Source organism: Palaemon carinicauda, chromosome 9 (assembly GCF_036898095.1).
Source record: "Palaemon carinicauda isolate YSFRI2023 chromosome 9, ASM3689809v2, whole genome shotgun sequence".
In the NCBI taxonomy this organism is placed as follows: domain Eukaryota; kingdom Metazoa; phylum Arthropoda; class Malacostraca; order Decapoda; family Palaemonidae; genus Palaemon; species Palaemon carinicauda.
The window spans coordinates 75,796,023-75,816,652 of NC_090733.1; the positions used below are offsets into that span (position 1 = coordinate 75,796,023).

General features: G+C 35.1%; 1 protein-coding gene across 1 annotated transcript in view; it reads right to left on the reverse strand.

The window, feature by feature from the left end:
* The window catches only part of LOC137647002 (alpha-1-inhibitor 3-like), a 126,509-nt gene that overhangs the window by 27,652 nt on the left and 78,227 nt on the right, over nucleotides 1-20,630 (reverse strand). Inside the window, exons 10-21 of the mRNA XM_068380109.1 lie at nucleotides 13,410-13,589; nucleotides 11,283-11,457; nucleotides 10,995-11,168; nucleotides 9,851-9,915; nucleotides 8,768-8,828; nucleotides 6,195-6,555; nucleotides 3,980-4,208; nucleotides 2,005-2,228; nucleotides 1,485-1,567; nucleotides 1,005-1,126; nucleotides 517-667; nucleotides 243-376 (exon numbers count right to left, since the gene is read on the reverse strand). Coding sequence (XP_068236210.1) covers nucleotides 243-376; nucleotides 517-667; nucleotides 1,005-1,126; nucleotides 1,485-1,567; nucleotides 2,005-2,228; nucleotides 3,980-4,208; nucleotides 6,195-6,555; nucleotides 8,768-8,828; nucleotides 9,851-9,915; nucleotides 10,995-11,168; nucleotides 11,283-11,457; nucleotides 13,410-13,589 — 1,959 coding nt within the window. The remainder of the gene's footprint in view (nucleotides 1-242; nucleotides 377-516; nucleotides 668-1,004; nucleotides 1,127-1,484; nucleotides 1,568-2,004; nucleotides 2,229-3,979; nucleotides 4,209-6,194; nucleotides 6,556-8,767; nucleotides 8,829-9,850; nucleotides 9,916-10,994; nucleotides 11,169-11,282; nucleotides 11,458-13,409; nucleotides 13,590-20,630) is intronic.

Consider the following 20,630-nt stretch of genomic DNA (forward strand, 5'->3'; position numbering starts at 1 on the left):
CTGTCTATGCCTGTGTCTACCAGGATTGCTCTGTTTGAATTTTTGTTCCTTCTTTCACTGAAACTGTTGAATGTTATTATAAAAGCTCGGTGTCTATCAAAATAAAGTCAGTTACGTTTACAAGATTCTCTCAAATAAAACTAAGCTGCTCGCCTGCACACCATGCAGTCCATTTATACAAAAAACATTTTGATAAACTTGTAAGTTGTAAATACCATGAAATCAACGCATTGGATACTCACTAGTATGTAAGGCTGTGCTTGAGCAAATGACTTGAGTACAAAGGCTGTAAGCCAAGTAGAACCTGAGTCATCAGCACTACCAAAGGCACTGAATGCTCCGTTAGGATGTCGATATAGGAGTTCTCTTCGATAACCTGAAAGATAGATTGGTGATACAATTGACATCACATTCCTCATTGCCTTTACTCTGTTTTCATATTCACATATCGATTTTTCACAGAATTCATTGATTTATCATTCATTTACATTTTACGATTCTAAAAGTTAAGATCACCTGTTCTCATGAATTTTCTTAATTTTTCAGATGCTTCTGGAGTATTTTGTTGTGTGACATCTAAATACTTCATGATGAAGATGTTAGGAACAAAATTCACCATGTTCTGTTCTCCACATCCGTATGGCATGCGGATGAGACTCCCTAAATTCTGGAGTAATAACAAAGGCTTAAACATTCATGAAAAGCAATGACACCATGCTGTTAAAATATAGGGGTTCGTACCAGTTTTTTTCCCTCTCTTTCAGTATCTATTTGTTTTGATGGTACATAACTACAAGAGTATTTACGTACTTTCTATCATAGAAAAGAATATTTCATGAAAATTAAAACTCTCGCTCTGTAAAGTAAAACTGGAACATCAGTTCAAAGTTGATAAGCACACATTATAATACAAAGTACAATGAACTACCAAAATTTCATTAAAAAAATTATTGGAGATATGTAAAATCGTAATCAGTTTACAGACAAGAAAAGCACCAACTAACCTCAAGGGAAAGCGCCAAAAGGTCTCCTACGGCAGTAACCCAACCTCTGTCTGAGCCTTCAACTATTACAGGTGGGGCGCTTACCTCCCATACCTCAAATCCATCATCACCAGCCTCAAAATCTAAAGGATATGTTATAAGATGAATATTACACATCACAAGGAACACAGCAGCATATCTTTGAAAAGATATCTATAAAAACATATTTAATGATTTACAAACAATGCTTGATAACAAATTCCTATAATCTCAAAGTATTACACAAAATAAGGTTACAGTATACTGAGGAAAAAATTAAAGTTTGTATTCCAACTGCTTTGCTGATTATGGCGATACCCAAACCCTTTGAACACTTTAAGGTATCCCGACATATAATTAAATATTAGCCATATCGAGTTTTAAAAGTTGATACAAAATAGGTTTATAATTCTTAATACAACAATATTTGCAGAACAAGAAACAAAACCTATGTTTATTTACCTTCAGAACAAATGTATTTTGTCCAACTTTTCTCTCTTGGGTAACCTTCAGCTTCGACTTTGATAGGTCTGATTATGGTGTCCCTGATAAGGTAAAAGGAAAAAAAAAGGAATTTTCAAAAACATCCCATAAAAATATTTTTGACAATCAAACTAACAGGACATTTTGATTCTTTTATCTTTCCTTTTCGTAACAATTTGCCAAACTGGAAACTATTTAATTTACCTATTACTTGTTTTCATTTTTACTTATTAAGAGATGAAAAACTAAATTTGTTCATAAGAAAAATATGATATTCAAACTTTAAAAAAATTTTGTCTGGCCCAATGAAAAATATTAATTGATTAATCTCATATCATGAACAAAAGAAAAATCCTCTTGCCTATGGTATTCTATCTAAATTAAATTTTCGATTACAGAAGAATAAATTCAGCTTGAAAAAGGCGAATAAAAAACGGAAAATGAATCTCGATTATGCAAGTTACTATTAATTTATATTTAGGATATTATTTGTACTTGCCTTTTACTAACTGACTTATCGTCAGTATTGCACCCGTCAGAGTTGTCATAGTCGATAAAGGCTGTTACAGTGAGATTGACGTCACCCAGAGACAATAAATCGATCTTAACAGTTACAACATCTTTGTCTTGAGCAGCCAAACATGTAGTTCTTTGGCCTTTAACTTCTTCAGTTGGTTCGTCAACTATCAAATACTCTGAACTTTCTTCCAGTCTTATGGTAATCTGGAAATTAAAATCAAATGATATCTATTTACCAAAGCTCGTCCCCTACTTTTGGGGGTAGCCGACATAAAAAAAAAGAACAAAAGCGGACTTTTCCTCTCTTTACTCCTCCCAGCCTGACGAGGGATTCAGCCGAGTTTGGTTGGTACTGCTAGGGTGCCACAGCTCATCCTCCCCCATTATCTAACACAAATGAAGCTTTATATGTTGAATCCCCTATTGCTGCTACCTCAGCGGTCACTAAGGCCACCGGAGGAAGCAGCAGGGCCTACTGGAACTGCGTCACAATTGTTCGCCATTCATTCCTATTTCTAGCACTTGCTTTTGCCTCTCTCGCATCTATCCTCCTATCACCTAGAGCTTTCTTCACTCCATCCATCCACCCAAAACTGGCCTTCTTCTTGTATTTCTCCCATCAACTCTTGCATTCATCACCTTCTTCAGCAGACAGCCATTTTCCATTCTCTCTACATGGCCAAACCACCTCAACACATTCATATCCACTCTAGCTGCTAAATCCTTTCTTAAGCCTGTTCTCACACTCACTACTTCGTTCCTAGCACTATCTACACGAGATACACCTGCCATACTCCTCAGGCACTTCATCTCAAACATATTCAGTATCTGTCTTTCCGTCTCTTTTATTTACCACATTTTTTATCTATACATCACAGTTGGTACAATCACTTTCTCAAACAGAACTCTCTTTACATTCACTTCTAACCCTATGTTCTTTACTACTCCCTTCACTAACCTCAATACTTTACATCCTTCATTTACTCACTAACGTACATCTGCTTCCATTCCACCATTTGCAGCAGCAACAGACCACAAGTATTTAAACTAATCTACTTTCTCAAGTAACTGTCCATTCAACATGACATTCAACCAAGCACCACCATCCCTTCTCGTACACCTCATACGTTACTCTAACCCACATTAACTCTCAACTACCTACTCTCACACACCTTTCCAAAAACTCGTGTCTTTAATCGACCCAGCTTCTCATCCAAGTCCGCAATCAATACAATATCATCGGCAAAAACTGATTCTCTTCCCACTCATGATCACTCTCTTCTATCAATTTCAATCCTTGACCAAGCACTCGAGCATTCACCTCTCTCACAACTCCATCAAAAAACAAATTTAACAAGCATGGAAACATCTTACATCCTGTCTCAGCCCCACTCTCACTGGATACCACCCGCTTACTTCATTTTCTATCCTAACACACGCTTTACTGCCTATATAGAAACTCTTCACTGCTTGCAACAACCTTCCACCAATTCCATATAACCACATCACATTCACATTGCCTTCCTATTAACTCCATCATAAGCTTTATCCTTTTTCTAAAATGGCATAGATGTAAATTATAAAACGATTCTCTAACTTGTAGGAGTATTTTTTCTAAGTCTGTATCACAACTGCAAGGTAATCATTCTAGATTTAGACATTATTACTCTAGAATCTACTTCATACTTACCTCTTACCACATATTTACGTGAATACAGGAAAAATGTATAACATTCATCTCAAAATTAAAGCTAAAAACGATTTTACATTATTATCTGAAATAGCACCTCTAGTTGAATAACCAATAAGAAAAGAAGTTGATCTTAGAAACCTATGAGTTGATGAAAATTCGTTTACAAAAGGAAGATATAATGATATTACTATGTATTTAAAAAAACATTCTGGCATAATCTTCACTGTATACTATTATTAATATTTATAATAATCAATTTTACTGGTAAAGTTTGCTTGAGATAATTGAAGACTGAAATCTTGATGGGAAGGATTTCGCCTCTCTTGACGGATGGTGGGAGGGTGAGGTCAACGAAGAATGGTAAGAAGGATGTAATTGAAGATTCTTGTGAAACTACGATGCCTTCATTAGGAAGGACACAGACAGCACTCCCAACCCATTCCGTTATGGTGTCTGGCACAGTAACTGTTCGATTGTAAACTCCAGTTGATCTGAAAATACAATGGTCATAGATATAATGTTTACGCTTACCACCAACCCAGTGTAACATTTCATCATTTCATATTCCTTGCATGAGGTAACAGGTCTTTTAAAATTCATAATCCTTACGAAAGATTATAGCTTCCCGAATGAATGTTATATTGAAATTATAAAAAAGAAAAAAAAAACTCTAACCAGATTGCTCTATAAAATAAATGTAACTACTTCATTTGTTTTAGATAAAGAAAAAAATCCATAACACAGAAAAGGCTAGGTTTTATAGAATATCTCCAGTTTTGACTGGATTTTGTGCATATAAAGTCTGACTGAACATTATCCGATGGAAAGCGATAAAAATGGAGTAGTAATCAAGGTTCACTAATTCCACCAACATGTTATAAAAGTTGATCGTTCTAGTGAATCATTTTACGCAATTTAATATTCCTACAGGAAAAGAAAAAACGTATTCGTTGAAATGCGTAAGGTCACATGAACCTTATAGGATGAACTATGCTTTCACGGTGCCCCTTATTTTGACCATTAAAATGTGTGGCAATGTCAACAAATGTTCCAAAAACACTTGGTCAGAAAGCATTGTTCTACTTACGGTGACACCTAACTCAAAAGTGAACAATTATTTTCAACCTTGCTTGGCTTCCTCACCTGGAGCCCTGGCTGATCCTATATCCAAAATTCCACAATCACATGGGAAAGCCAACCTTAATAACAGCCACTTATTGAAAATGGATATTGAACCCGCATATCCTGCCAAATGAAGAAGTCAGCAAAACCAATGAGAATCCTTGCAAAGCACAGGAACCATGCAGGCTAACTCGATTCATTATCATTATCAGTGTACAAAACCCGTTAAAAATGACTGCTGCATATTTAGATATGCATACACACATATTCAACCTTTCCCACCCCATCCCCTTTACTAACTACAACTCCTCTTACCAGGGTATGGATACTTCCTCTCCCCCCTACCTGAGGTACAGAGTGAGGTCAGTGGCTATAAGTATTGTTGCTGAGTGTCTGAAAAAATATTATATATATATATATATATATATATATATATATATATATATATATATATATATATATATATATATATATATATATCCAGACACTTGCTCTATCTTATACAGAAGAGATTAAAGGGATGGAGATTTACCAAATCACTGAAACCAACCTTAAATGAGACCCATTGCTTAGTGAACACTAGTAAACAGCCAATGAGCGGCATTCCCATTCATCTTTTTTTTTTTTTGTCTATTGAGAAATATATGAATATATTTTGATTTTGCTGAATGATACAATGACTTGGTCCTGGTAATCAGTTTTTTGACAACCACTGAACGACATAATAAAATGCAATATACTTTATATTTTTTGGGGGGGTGGGGGGTGGGGGGGGGGGGGGAGGAGATAGAGTGTTATGACATCACATATTGTTTCAGATCTTGTATGATGCTGTATGTTGGTAATATTTCTAAATTTAATTAATGAAAACCATTGTTTGGATAAAAAGACATAATTTCTGATTATTATTATGCAAGAAGAGAGGGCGTTACCTACCTCTCTCCTACCTGCCAACAGCTAACTTCCATAAAGCCATGTTTTCACAACTGTTTCTAATTCACGTAGAATATTACGTATATCTTAAAGGTCTCAAGATTATATTGTTGTTGAAAATATAAATTAGTTTATGAATGGACAATTTGACAGTTATTTACCTTTTCAACAAAATCATTTGTTGAAAAATCCTTTACAACCAACCATCGCCAAACACACTTTTCAAGCTGTTAGCATCAACATAAAAAAATCTAAGTTGTCAAAATAGTTCGGTAAAACTGTAACTTCTGAACAACTTAGACTTTGCACAATGATTACCACACGCGTTTATAGTTTATATTTGGAGTAGGAAGTTATACAATATCCTTCCAAAACATAAAATAAGAAATGATCAGAAATTAAGTCTATCGGAAAATACTTACGGAACAACAACAACATCCCAAAGCCATGTTTCAGGGAAATCAGTCCTTATAGATTCGTCCTCACCACTGATAAACGCAGACTCCTTTTCAAATATATCATTCTCAGCAACAGGTGCACCATAGTGATCATAGTTCGCAACAGGTGCACCATAGTGATCATAGTTCGCAACAGGTGCACCATAGTGACCATAGTTCGCAACAGGTGCACCATAGTGATCATAGTTCGCAACAGGTGCACCATAGTGACCATAGTTCGCAACAGGTGCACCATAGTGACCATAGTTCGCAACAGGTGCACCATAGTGATCATAGTTCGCAACAGGTGCATAGCCGCCACCACCACCCAAAGAATCATATCCCTCTGAAATTAAAAATAAAATTCTTTCACAAAATTCATAATTAAAATACCTAAATGCTGTTAAGGATGCGCCATTTTTCAAATTAGAACCAAAAACTGTAGGTAGTCCAAGTAAATTTTTCAAGGAATTTTATGTGCTTCAATGTTCATTGCCAAGTGTTGTGGTATCCTAATAATTGAAAAAAAATATTACCAAATTTAAGCATACATAAAAATCCATCCATTAATATAATATAATCCTTATTATAATTGTAACATTAGATTTGAGCATCAACTGATTTTTATTATTATGTTTAGTATGGAAACAGGATGATAAAAGAAAATGAGAATATAGCTGATGAACATTCATTTTCCTTCAAAGGCCTTTCTATCATTTTTACTCAAATGAAAAATCTATATCTGTCTATCAAAATATCGACATTCGGAGATACAAACACAAATGTAACTAAAATCATAAATTTCAGGTATTGTATCAAATGTCTGTATACTGCAATAAGAAAAAGAAATACTGTAATAAAACAATATATCATTTAATACAGTAAACAAAACAACATTTGCAATAACCTGATATTTATTTCATATGAAACAGGTCTATTTGTTGACTTTTAAAGCCGGATTTCGTAGGTATGGGAGTCAAGTTAGGTTAGGCCTACCCTAGGCAAAAATGCGACCAAATTCGACTTACAAACAGCTTCTTGAAACCTATCAAGTTTGTATATTGAGGACCTATACATATTGCTACTTATGACTGTCATTCTGACCATACAATACTGTCTTAGCAAGGACATTTTGGATTACTACGAGCCTTGGGGGACCCTACCCAGAGCCTCACCACCTATCCACACATCCTAAATCACTCTGCTCTAAGTAAGGCCTCTCTTTTCCAGATGACCCCGCAAAACCAGAGTGCTACTGTATATAGCACCGCTAATGTGAGGGAGGAAAAGGCAAGAGTAGGTTTTAACAAAGGGGATCAGAGGTCAATGCCAAGTAAGAGAACCTACAAGAAGTTTCCACCATCTGAAGGGTGTATGGTCGAAGGAGGGGTACAAGGTCGGAGGGGAATGCGATCAATTTCCATGCTTCGCAGGTGACACACTTTCTTGCGAGGCCCTCCGTCCGAGAGGTGATCAAGTCTTTCCATCAACGTAAGGATCTACATGAGAACATCACATCCTAGTGCACTTATATTAACCGAGTTCTTAAATTGGCATAAGCATAACTTATGGTATCTCTATTTGACGTAATTTTCTTAAAAAATTAATTCTTATAGTTGACTGAAGAATATTTCACAGTTGTATAAGGGACATTAATATTTTAAGCGTAAGGCAATGATAGAGAGGATGCTCCCATACAGAAGAATATAAAAAAATCAGTGCACTGTATGTCAGTTAAATCTCCTAACATTTTCAAGTAGCATATTTGTATAAATTTGATTCAACATTCAGGTGGTGGTGAACAAGGAATAAAAATTGTCATATCGTATATGTATGTAGTATTTAAAGTCTTCAGAAAATGAATTGAGTAATCAGAATATTCAGAACACAAAGATTGGTGCTACAATAGTTACTCTATTTAAAAAAAAAAAAAAAAAAAAAAAAAAAAAAAAAGTTTAATGGCTTAAATCTAGCACTGGAATCATTAGATAACCTTTGGTGTAAGTTATAAATTCTAAGTAAAATTCTTTTCTAGTCTAGTATACTTGAAAAAATAATTGACGGTCTTGTAAATCTGTGATTACTTTAGACAAGAGTCACCGCTAGTCTGGAAAATCTGTAATGACCTTGGTCAAAAAGCAATGCTGGTCTGGAAAATCTGTAATGACCTTGGTCAAAAAGCAATGCTGGTCTGGAAAATCTGTAATGACCTTGGTCAAAAAGCAATGCTGGTCTGGAAAATCTGTAATGACCTTGGTCAAAAAGCAATGCTGGTCTGGAAAATCTGTAATGACCTTGGTCAAAAAGCAATGCTGGTCTGGAAAATCTGTAATGACCTTGGTCAAAAAGCAATGCTGGTCTGGAAAATCTGTAATGACCTTGGTCAAAAAGCAATGCTGGTCTGGAAAATCTGCAATAATCTTTATACCATTTGCATCAAAGGTTTTTCACGTTTTTAGAAACTTAGATTTTTGCTTTTATCTTTATCTTGCACAAAAGAAGTAATCTATCTGAAAAAGGCCAAAGCAAAATGTATTTCTTTCATCTCTATCTCTTACCTGCTCTCTCACACGGTCTTGTCTCAACAGTTTGATCAGTGAAGACGTAGACACCAGATTCCTAGAAGGCAAAAAAATATATTTCAACAAAAAATATGGATACTGTATTGGGATAAAATAATCCACATCATCAAGAATAAATTTCCGGTATATTAGAAGAGTAAAATCGCCTATATTGATCATCATTTGGTTACTTAGCTAATACAGTTGGGGATCATCTCTTCTCAAAGAATAATGGAAACTTTAAAAGATGTGTTCAACATGCAAGCTAAAAGAACAAATGGATAGAGTCAGTGCTGAAGACCAAATAAGGGAACAATACTTAGAGTTTAAGGGCTTAACTTCACTCACATAATTTGTACCACACACTAATTAAGAGACTTGGCAAACCCAATACTATTGGCAACTTATAAGCAATATTTATTTTCAGTGCCAAACACACAAAGTACTTATAAAACACAAAACTAAATGGGCAAAGAACACCAACCAGAAGAATACCTTAGATTATATTCCTGTATTGACTATAATATTCATCAACTAAACATTAAGAAATATTGAATCAACTCCCAGCCCTAGAAGTTTGAAAGTACAGCGTCAGCTTTGTGATTAAACAGATTGAAAGTACTGTACAGACCAAGCAAACAAACTTTATGACCAAAATCAGTTATTTCTTGATACTGACAGGGTTTGTCAGAAACAATTGAACATCATCAAGCAATAAGGTAAAACTTGTTAAAGTACATGATGATGGTCTTTCTTTTAAAAGCCACTATTCTAAAATTGTCTTACCTTCAATAAAGTCTCGTATCTCAAAAACTTACCATTGCTCTGTACTAATAAACTTTGTCACCAGCCCTACACGACTTTATTAAATTCAAATACTTAATTGACCATGGATGCTACTTCAGTCACTTGCAGACAACCTCAAATTCAGGTACTGAGCATCATCTATCTACTTTACTCCTTTTACTACATAAGATTTATTGTTTCAAATATCATCATTAACATGAAAATCATAAAAGTAGGACAACTGCTAAAATTGACTGTTGTTGTAATAAAGAAAAAGTAAAAGAAAAAACTCACATCAAACATCTGAAGGGCATCTACATAGAGGGTGTAGTAGTGATAGTACATAGGCCAGATTTCATCTGTAGATAAACGATAGAAGGATCAATATTTTTAGTAATATGTTAGTTTTAATTTAAAACTTCCACTGTTATTGATGTAGCATACTGTAATAGTATAGGTTATTAATAACATTTAAAACTAATGAACTTAATATGTATGATAACACTTACAGTGACCGATTTCGCTGTAAACATTTGAAAAAAGAATATTCTTCCAGTTTTACTGTACATGCCTTCAGAAGGAAAGGAAATACAGGATTATAATCGCATTATATTGATGAAAACATGAACCATGTGAATAATAGAATACTTGTTAACATTCATAATGGTATAAAAGAAGAAAATGCTAAGACACAAAAAGGATCTATTGCTATTAACTCTAACAAATTATTTCCTATAAAAGAATATTCATATGTGAAGAGAAGGAAAAAAAGAGAAAAAGAAAAAAAATAGCGATAGAAATACCAAAAACAAATGAGCATACACGTGGATAAACATCAACGCCAGTCAGAAAAACTTGAAGACTTTCCCTGAAGCCTTTACCTTCTGGTGAAACCAAGACTTTTCTCACCTATTCCCTTAAAATGTCACTCACAAAGAGCTAGTGCATTTTCCATTGCTATAAACTAATTGCTGATAGTGTTGAATAGTGTTGGAGATTTGTGAGGCTAAAACTAGTGAAAAAGGGTTGGAAAAGAGTAATAGCTAGGCATGTTTAAAAGATAACGATGAGTAACTTTTTGATATAGTGAAGTGGATATTGAGGAACCTTCATCGGCTCATAAATTAGTATTTTATACTACAAAATCCGTTTTGTACTACATAGCTTTATATCAAAGTTAGTTTGAAAAGTTTTGACAAATGATAAAGACCATATGAGATGTATTTTTTAGGTCAAATTAAGTTTTAGTCATAAATTTTTGTCTTACTGAATCTAATTGATTGCTGCATTATAATCATCTTTCCTAATAGTTTTATCATGACCTTATTATGTAGCAGTTGAGAAATGGTGGAGGATATCTAGTTTTTCCATAAATTAGACAAAGAAGCTCAGAGATCATCAAAACATCTAAAATTCTTTTTAATAGCTTCGTATTTACCTTGAACAGAACCGGGAAGCTCTTCCTCATGTTTACGTTGGCAGTATGTATAGTCATCAGTTTGGCGATTGCTATAAGTATTGATGCTGAAATCATCAATAAAGTTGAATAAACTTTCCAAAGAAATTCTATCAGATGCTTGAGAGAGTAACATGGTACTTCTGTCCACAACACCTAAGGGATAAAAGAGCACGAGTCAATTAATGGAAAATTTGTCTCGATATTTTCATAGGAATCATAATATGAATTCGCATATAACAAAACTATTCAAAATAGGGATATACTGACCAATTCCACAGACTGAATTTGGCTTGGAGGACAGAGAAACAGAGGTATCCTCCCCTGGTTGAGCTCGTTTGACTTCCCAGTTGATGTCTGCAGAATTCCTTAAACATTTCTCAATTTCAATTTCCCTTGCATCTGAAACCACCTCGCCATCTTCTCTTGTATACCAAGCAAGGACCTGGATAACAAACAGATCTTACAGTGAACTAAAACTCTTATTTTCATAATGAACATTGATGCAATCTTTACATTCAAATGATCATCTTACATTGCAAGAGAACGCACCAAGAATACAGATAATGAAGATGAAAACTTAATTATTCTATACAATATCCATTTTCATCAACCAGTATCAACAATATTCTAGAAGTTTTATTCCAGTTGTGACCAGATTGTGGAATGATCTTCATAATCAGTTAGTTGAATCGGTGGAGCTTTAGAAGTTTAAACTTGCAGCGAAGACTTTTATGTTGAACACAGTGACATGAGTCTTCATAGTCTATTATATATGACAGATATATTTTAGCATTGTTACTGATGTTGAGATATTTCATATTCATTATTCATTACTTGGTATATAGTTTATTTTCTTATTGTCTTTCCTCACTGGGCTATTTTGCCAGTTGGAGCCATTGGGCTTATAGCATCCTGCTTTTCCAACTAGGGTTGAAACTCAAGAGGTGGCGAACCCGGGAAAGGAGAGTATTATCAAAGAATCAGATTTAATTGGTTGGTGGTCAGACTTTAACCCTTCTAAATTCTATTGTGAATTTGTGACTTTTTGTGGTTTTTGTATGGCTCCCGCTTTTTCATAACTGGTTTTATATTGCAGTATTCTACCTTTCTACTTTACTCAGGTATGTGTAGACGTCACAGTACACCAGGCTACAGGTTTTTAGCGAGGTGTGTAAGGGGGGAGAATAGCGGACAGTCATTAGAAAATATTCGGTCATTAAGAAGAGACAAACCTTTAGATGCAACGAAGTATGTTACATATAGATCAAAACTTCATAGGGGACTCTTATATCACAGAGTGTATAAAGGAGAAATGTATAATCCTGATTACAAGAGACAAGCTTTAACAAGGATAAGACTCATGTCACATAGTTTGAAAATTGAATTGGGAAGGTGGAGTAGGATCCCGCGTGAGTTACGTATTTGTGTATGTAGGGAAAATCAGGTACAAGATGAGGAACCTGTACTATTACATTGTTCGCTTAGCGCACACATTCGTGCGAAATATCCTAACCTTGATTACTCGGACATTGTAAACTTGTTGAATGAAGGAAACCCAGTAGATCTTTGTAATTATGTATTTGAAATCCTGGATTTTTACAAGAACTATGATAATAAATAGAATTGGGGGCGGGGGGGTATTACCATGTTATTAATCGGAATTTGTTTGTTTGTTTATAAGTTTTTTGGACATAATATTTTCGCTAAAGTAAATTTGTCTAGTGCAAGATTATTATATATAATTTATGAAGTATCTTTACCTTTGTAAGTTTTTTGTAATATTAAATCAATAAAGTATAAATAATAATAAAGCATCCATTTTGATCCCATTTCATTGTACAAGATTGTCTTAGTTTCATTTGTTTTTTATCCTTATATTTTCCCCATGTAGGAACCATGATGATGCATTTGTTTGCATATCTTATGCCCATTAGCTAAAGCTACTATCAATATAAACACTGTCAAATGTTATTTTTTCTGCCTAAAAGGTGAATGCCATCGTGCTAAATCATGCAATTTCTTTACAAGACGTCTCAAACTACATACTGTATTCAAAATTATATAAAATACACATTTCCATTATGTAATTTTCATGTCATGAAAATAATTCTGACAACGATGCTTCACTGCCTGTTCCTTTAGTTTATTCGACAGTTCTCAATCTCATATATTAAAAAATTCTGTAATGACCTTTTAAACTTTTGTTCTGAAGTCTTATTTTAAAATTGAATGAGCACTGGCCTCTCTAGTTAGCATTAACTTGAACTTTGCTTTTAAATTGATGATACCTTTTCCAATTCAGAATTACAAATGACAATGTTTTCAACTGATCACTATTATTAAAGAAAAATTATGGTTTATCTTGAATAAGAAAGAATATTAATAGTCACTCACCATTGCTTTAGGGGAAACACTATTAGGAAGAGTCAATGATATATTCAAGACTCCTCTAAATATGCCTTCGTGCGGATCTTGAAGAGGCTCTACGAGATGTTCACTCCTAAATGGCAATTCACTCGGTGTCAGCTGATACTCCCTTGTAATGGTGTGCTGAATTTGTCCTCGAGATATTACCTGAAAGTTTAAAGGTTTTTTGAATATTTCATTTAAAAAAAAAAGATATCTTTCTGGTAACTATAAATCACCACAAGACTAGTTTGTATGCATGTAGACTGTAGTCTAATTCTTTCGATATTATTAGTCCAACTGTATAGCAGGGTCAGCCACTCGTGCCTAACTTTCTTAATTTCTTTTTAGTCCTTCCATCTCCTTTCCTCCATCCCACCTCACCTAAATCCCTCCTTGCCACATCCATTCATCTGATCCACCGATGCTCCCCACTCTTCCCCATCACTGGCTTGTTCTTAGCTCTCTTGATTGCATCCACCTCAGGCAAATTTCCTTTACCTATTTTATATTACATAAACCAAATATTCTTCTTACATCATTTTAGTTGTGATATTCCAGCAATCCGTCTCACCATCCCATATTGGTTCTTTCCAGTAGCCTCTCCTCTTTTCTCTTAAGTGCCCTAGATTATGCTCCAGATAATAGTGCGGGCCAGATAACAGTCTTATAAATCCTCCTTTTGAGATTTAATGACATTTCTTGTCTAAAATGACTTCAGTTATTTCTCTTCATTTTTGCCTTAATTCTTTCACCGTCTGTTTCACTGTTTTCTAAGGAGTTCATCCCTCCTCTGTAATCACTGATCCGAAGTAATTAAACTTATTGTTCTGCTTTAGCACTGGTACAATCTTCCACTTGAATGTTTACTACTTCATGTCAGTCTCTATTACTGATCAGTATCTCTGACAATCCAGCATAGTATTCAACTTCAATCCTTTTCTTTTCTAGGGCTCCTTTCCACGCTGAAGACATTTCTTGCGATTCTTCTGTGTCTGCTATAATGACTAAATTTACAGCAAACATCAGATCCCACAATTCTTAGTTTTCTAATTCTGATGACAATGTCTATAAAGACATAAGTAGACTCAGAGCAGATCCATTATGGAGGCTAACTTCCATAGGGAATGACTCTGCCCCCTATATTTTGTCTTGCCCCCTCAAAAATTCCCCTCACCATCCTTACCAACTTCTCCGGTATTCCACTTTCTCAAACACCAGTAGCCTAACCATCTTGGTAATTGTAAGCATTCCTATTTCCTTCTAAATACTTCTCTTGAACTTGTCTTACAATATGGATAGCACCCTGTGAGTTCTTTCCTTTCACAAACTCAAAAATGATTTTTATGTACTATATGTTTATAAACTTCCTCAACCATCCTTCTACTATTCTTTTTAGTACCTTTGATACAGGCTTCAAAAGCACTATTCTTCTGTAGTTCCCACAGTTTAATAAGTTTCCTTTTAAGTTTATACAATTTAATCATCGACTTGTCTTCCAAATCCTTTGGCATTTTCTCTACATCCAAATATTTTCCAATAGTGTTCACCCACTTTTTGCAAAGATTTCCTAATGCCTTGATAATTTCTGTTGTTACCCTTAACTGTCTTTCGCAAAGCTTTATTTACTTTTCTTTTCTTTACAAAATTCTTGGCTTCACTATCTGTAAAGTTTGTTATTGGTCATTCTACAGGAGGAACATTTCAAGATCTTCACGCTCATTCTCCTTCCTTAATAGCTGGGAAAAATAGTCGTTTTCATCTTCTCTTGAGTTCCTATTCCTCAGTTAAGATATTTCCATTTTCATCTGTCTATATCTATTACTAGTTTGGTAGTTAGTATCTTCTTCCTACCTTCTGGCTATATTCTTTGTCTTTGCAGCTGTTTGAAACTCTTTATTCTGCTACAATGTTATTTTTCCTGTTGGTATTTACCACTTGCTCTCCAACGCACCTCTGCGGCACCACAATCTCTTTCGTAACATCCCATATCTCTTCAGGTGATTCATACTTTTCATCTACATAATTTTTTCTTGCTCTTTCATCTTTACTTCTGATTACTCTTGCCTCCCCATTCTGCTTCATAGTTTGGATCCCCCTTTTCCTGGATTGGGGTTTTACTTTTCCATATTGTTTTCCACTTGAAATCATTATCCACAACTTCTACACACACCCATATATATTTATATATATATATATATATATATATATATATATATATATATATATATATATATATATATATATATATATACACACACACACACATATATATATATATGTATATATATATATATATATATATATATATATACATATATATATATATATATATATATATATATATATATATATATATATATATATATATATATATATATATGTCCCATGCTTGACGGATAATGAGACATCGGAACATGGGTTTTCTTCACTTTATTTGACAAAAGGTTCGTAAGTACACCATACTATACACAGCTAACACTCTCTCAGGAATGAGAGCCTTGTCTACTTGAGTGCGCAAAGGCAACCAAACTCCTCTCGCTATCAAAATGCAATCTTGCTACAACAACATGCTGAGTTATAGGTTTTTGTGGAATACTCATGATTATAGAGTTCATTTACCCTGACGTACAACCCATATCTACATACAAGAATTAGGACATTTTTCCCCCCCCTCCCCCCCACAAGCTCCTCACTCCGGGAGGAGGTGCACACTCGCCCTCACTAGTCTATGATATATGGAGGACACTCCGACCCGGAATAGACATGGCATGTACTAAACAGAAGTGCAACATAAAATATATATGTAGAAATCACCCCCCCAAAAAAATAGCACATAATGAAATATTGCATGTAACAATATACACAATACAATATAAATAATTCTACTCATTTCTTCTTAAGACCTCTGCAACTAAAATACAGAATACCCAAAGTGAAAAAAATTCATAACATCAGTCTTACACAACCTCATCAATAACCTCCCTCTGGTTGCGGGCAATACAGGCTTTTTGGGTGGGACAGGGGTTGGAATAGATATTCCTTCATCCCTCGATTTTAATTGTCCGTGTTTACGGTACAATTTCGCAACACAACTCACCACTACCGTTTCGCCATTTATTTAAATCATTACTACACTTGCACTTGCAATTGCAACTATCAACCGGTGGCCACTAGCCATTTTCCCGAGAAAATCATTCATCTTCCTGCCCTTCTCTTATAACATTAAGTATAAGGTATTCACATCTACACATTCTCTAACACTGCCTATCCTCAAGGCTGAACTTTTAGTCCCACAGCCACTTGCCATTCGGGAACCGCACCGGACCCAGCAACCAGGAATCATATGAATACATGAATAATACAGCATCCGCCTGACGGATCTCACCTGACATATTTAACCTCTGATTGTTTTTAGGTTCACTCAGCAATGTTATACATATTGCCACACTCAGCAAAATTACCACAACATTTTACGTATACATGAAGCATCAACATAAGAACACATTGTTATCATCAAGTTTATTTAAAACACGTCAAAAAAAGAAATGAGGTCTATTCAAACAACAACAACAACAGCAAAGAAAAAAACAATTCTACTCAACTCGAGGAATGTCACGTATGCAAGGGTAAGGAGGAACACTTTTGAAAACTACCTCTTCAGGCACCACATGAATGTGTGCCTGATGATGTTCAGACATTGCACCATTAATAATGCTTTGTATCACAACTGTGTTAGATTTAACCATCTTTACTTAGTACAGACCCAAATACGCTGGCTCTAGTTTGTGTTTCCTAGGTTGTAATCGTTTCAAATACACACGATCGCCCACAAGTACTATTACCGGTGCGGTTTTGAACCGACCATTATACTTTAAGCTGTGTTTTTTTATTACCTCTTTTCAAAAACTTTTCAGTGGTGTTCATTACTCTCCTCAAGAGTTTTAGTAAATATACACGGTATTACTCAGTTGAATAATTTGGCAATCGTTGCGAATTAATGAGTACCGTATATGGTAACACAGGATACTGTCCATACACTAAAAAGAAAGGTGTGTCCCTGAGCGAAGCATTATATGTAATGTTCAAAGCTAGCTCATTTGTAAGAAGCATGGTGTGCCAATGAAGGGGGTCATCAGCCACTAAGTAGCGTAAAATTCGCACTACTTTCCTATTATGCGATTCCACTAAGCCATTTCCTGAAGGCCTATATGCGGTCACTGAAAAGTGTTCAATTTTCATCAAGTCCGTGACCGATTTCACCACCATTATCATTTATCAAAATTTTCGGGCAACCAAACCTGGTAATGAAAGAGCACAGCGCCTGGGATAATGAATTTGCTAATTTATCCAACATTGCGTAAGTATGAGTGTACCGAGTAAATGCATCCACAAATACACATATATACTTATGTTGTGTTAAACCAGTAGAAAATGGTCCTACCACATCCATATGCACCCTATGAAATCTAATAGGAATCACAGGCCACTTTTTGGCTTCCGGTACAGTGTTTTTAAGTTCTTTGAAACAGTTACAAGCATGACAACCTTTTATATAATTCTCTATAGATTTCTTAATTCGTAACCAAAAGAAGGATTCACGTGCTCTCCTTAATGTTCTATCAATCCCTAAATGCGCTGCATACGGACTTGCCTGTACAATGTGGAAGGTTCGATTAATTAAAGAGGGAGGAAGAACTACCCGTGCACAAAATTCCACTCCCCTCTTCTCGTAAGCACAATATAAGATATCATTTTCTATAAAAAAAAAAATTTCGCGAGGCACATTCAGAAATGACGGATAACTCTCCGATTCCCCTTTAATCACTGCTGGCACTCTTTCCATCCATTCCTCCTTTTTCTGTCCCTGTAGGACTTCCTTTATGTCCCAACCTCCCAAGTCAATCAAACCTGCATCATCAGAGCCTTCATTCTGGACACCCCTGGTCATGTCCTCGGCCACCCACATACAGTATATTCACCTTCGCCACTCATCTCTCTCTCTCTCTCTCTCTCTCTCTCTCATCCCGTCTTCTGATTGCTGAGTTGCTCATAGGGAGAATTCACATCCCGTTCTCTATTTTCTCTATTTTGATGGGGGTCTTCAATATTTTGGTTACGTTCTTCATTCCTCTTTTGTGCCCTAGTTCTTACTCCTATTACTGCACCTCTAGAGAGAGCATCAGCTACCTTGTTAGCTTTACCTTCTATGTGGTGAAAACCAGTGGCGTAGCTAGAAGTTTGTCCGTGGGTGGGCACCTAGGGGGCTCTGCTAAAGAAGGGGAGGGCACTAAGCTATCGGAGCGACCCTATACACGCCAATTTCAGAAGCATTCTAAAGCCATATGAGAAGGGTCTTAGCTCATATTCTGAGATCAGCAGTGGATATTTAGGCATTATACAGGTATCTGTGATTATGTTATATTGTATCAAGTAAAAAAGAGATACATGGTACATTATAATTATACGTAATTATTAATCAGGAAGAATTACAGATATAAAAATTAAAAACGCATAGTAAGCAAGCAAAACGCGTTAATTCCTGTAATTCCTATGCGTATAAAAATTGTGAAGTATAAACATGGAAATGCAAGAATAAAATAACTTTTCATAAGTTTATTATGTAATAGGTACTCTTGATAAAAAAAGTTAATGAATATACTAAATTTCATGAATATATATATATATATATATATATATATATATATATATATATATATATATATATATATATATATATATATATATATATAAAGAGAGAGAGAGAGAGAGAGAGAGAGAGAGAGAGAGAGAGAGAGAGAGAGAGAGAGAGAGAGAGAGAGAGAGAGAGAGAGAGAGAGTAACAAAATTAAAAAACTCTTGCTTTACATTATATGTGATGAAGGAACAGACTACTAGGCCATGAAAAGTTTTTTTTTTTTACAAATTTCTCTTCTTCCTGTGATTTTCTCTAGACCTCTCTAAACATTCCTCTAAATCTAGTCTTTTAACTTTCATACTTTCAGTTGACAATACAGCATTATTGTTCATTCTGGCATTGATCATTGCATTTATGAGAGTAGTCTTAATAAATTTCGAAGTAGAGAAGCTTCTCTCATCTGAAGCTGATGACATAAGTAGCACTTCAGAAAGGACTCCTCATATGGATTAAAAATTTTCGGTAAGTCTAACAATGATTTAGGTCTTCCAGCGTCACTTACGGCCTCGTGGCGTCTTTCTAACATGCGTTTTGCAGAAAACCCCTTATGTTTGAGATCTTTAGTGTTGGCGTAATAGGCATGAATAAATCAACACAATTTCTCAAAAGATAAGAATTCCATACTTTGTGAATTAAGTGACTGGAATGCCTTCATAAGCCAGTATATTTCATTACTTAACAGGCTTTTCACTTCTTACAACATACGAGGTACAATAGGGTAGAAAAGTGAATTCGTCCTGAATCCTTAACAATGAGGTCAAAGTGTGTGTTTTCTGACTTTTTCAAATAGAAGCACCAACAAACTCCTGCAATTTTGTAGAAATTATATGTTTCCTTGATAGTCTACACACTATGAAGTATCAAAACCAACAGCTGTTGTAATCAATGGAGAAGCTTCAGAGTGGGCAGCTGTTACAAGTGGAGTACCTCAAGGATCCGTCCTTATCCCATTGCTATTTCTGATCTACATTAACGACATAGATTTAGGATTAACTAGTAGAATAGCCAAATTTGTCGACAATACTAAATTAGGCATAAAGGCCGTGAAAACCTTAAGAGAGGATCTAATGAAGCTAGGAGATTAGCCCAGAAAATGGAAAATGCCTTTCAACCCACAATCAGATAACTCACTGATGGGTAATGAAATAGAAAGTGTCGATCAGGAGGAAGATCTCGGTATTATTATCAGTTAAGATTTGAAGTTCACCAAACAAAGCAGAAAAGCTGAAAAGAAAGCACAAAAACTAATAGGCTAAATAAAGAGTTAATTCCAATACAGAAACAAAGACACTGCACTACAGCTGTACACATCACTAGTAAGACCCCATCTAGAATACGGAGTCCAATTCTGGACTCCAAGTATTCGGAAGGATATAAATAAATGGGAGGCAGTACAAGCTAGGGCCACCAAACTGGTCCCAATACTATGGTATTTTGGATAAAGACGGAGGATGGAACGTTTGAACTTATTTCATCTACAAACACGACTAAGGGGACAGTTAATAGAGGCA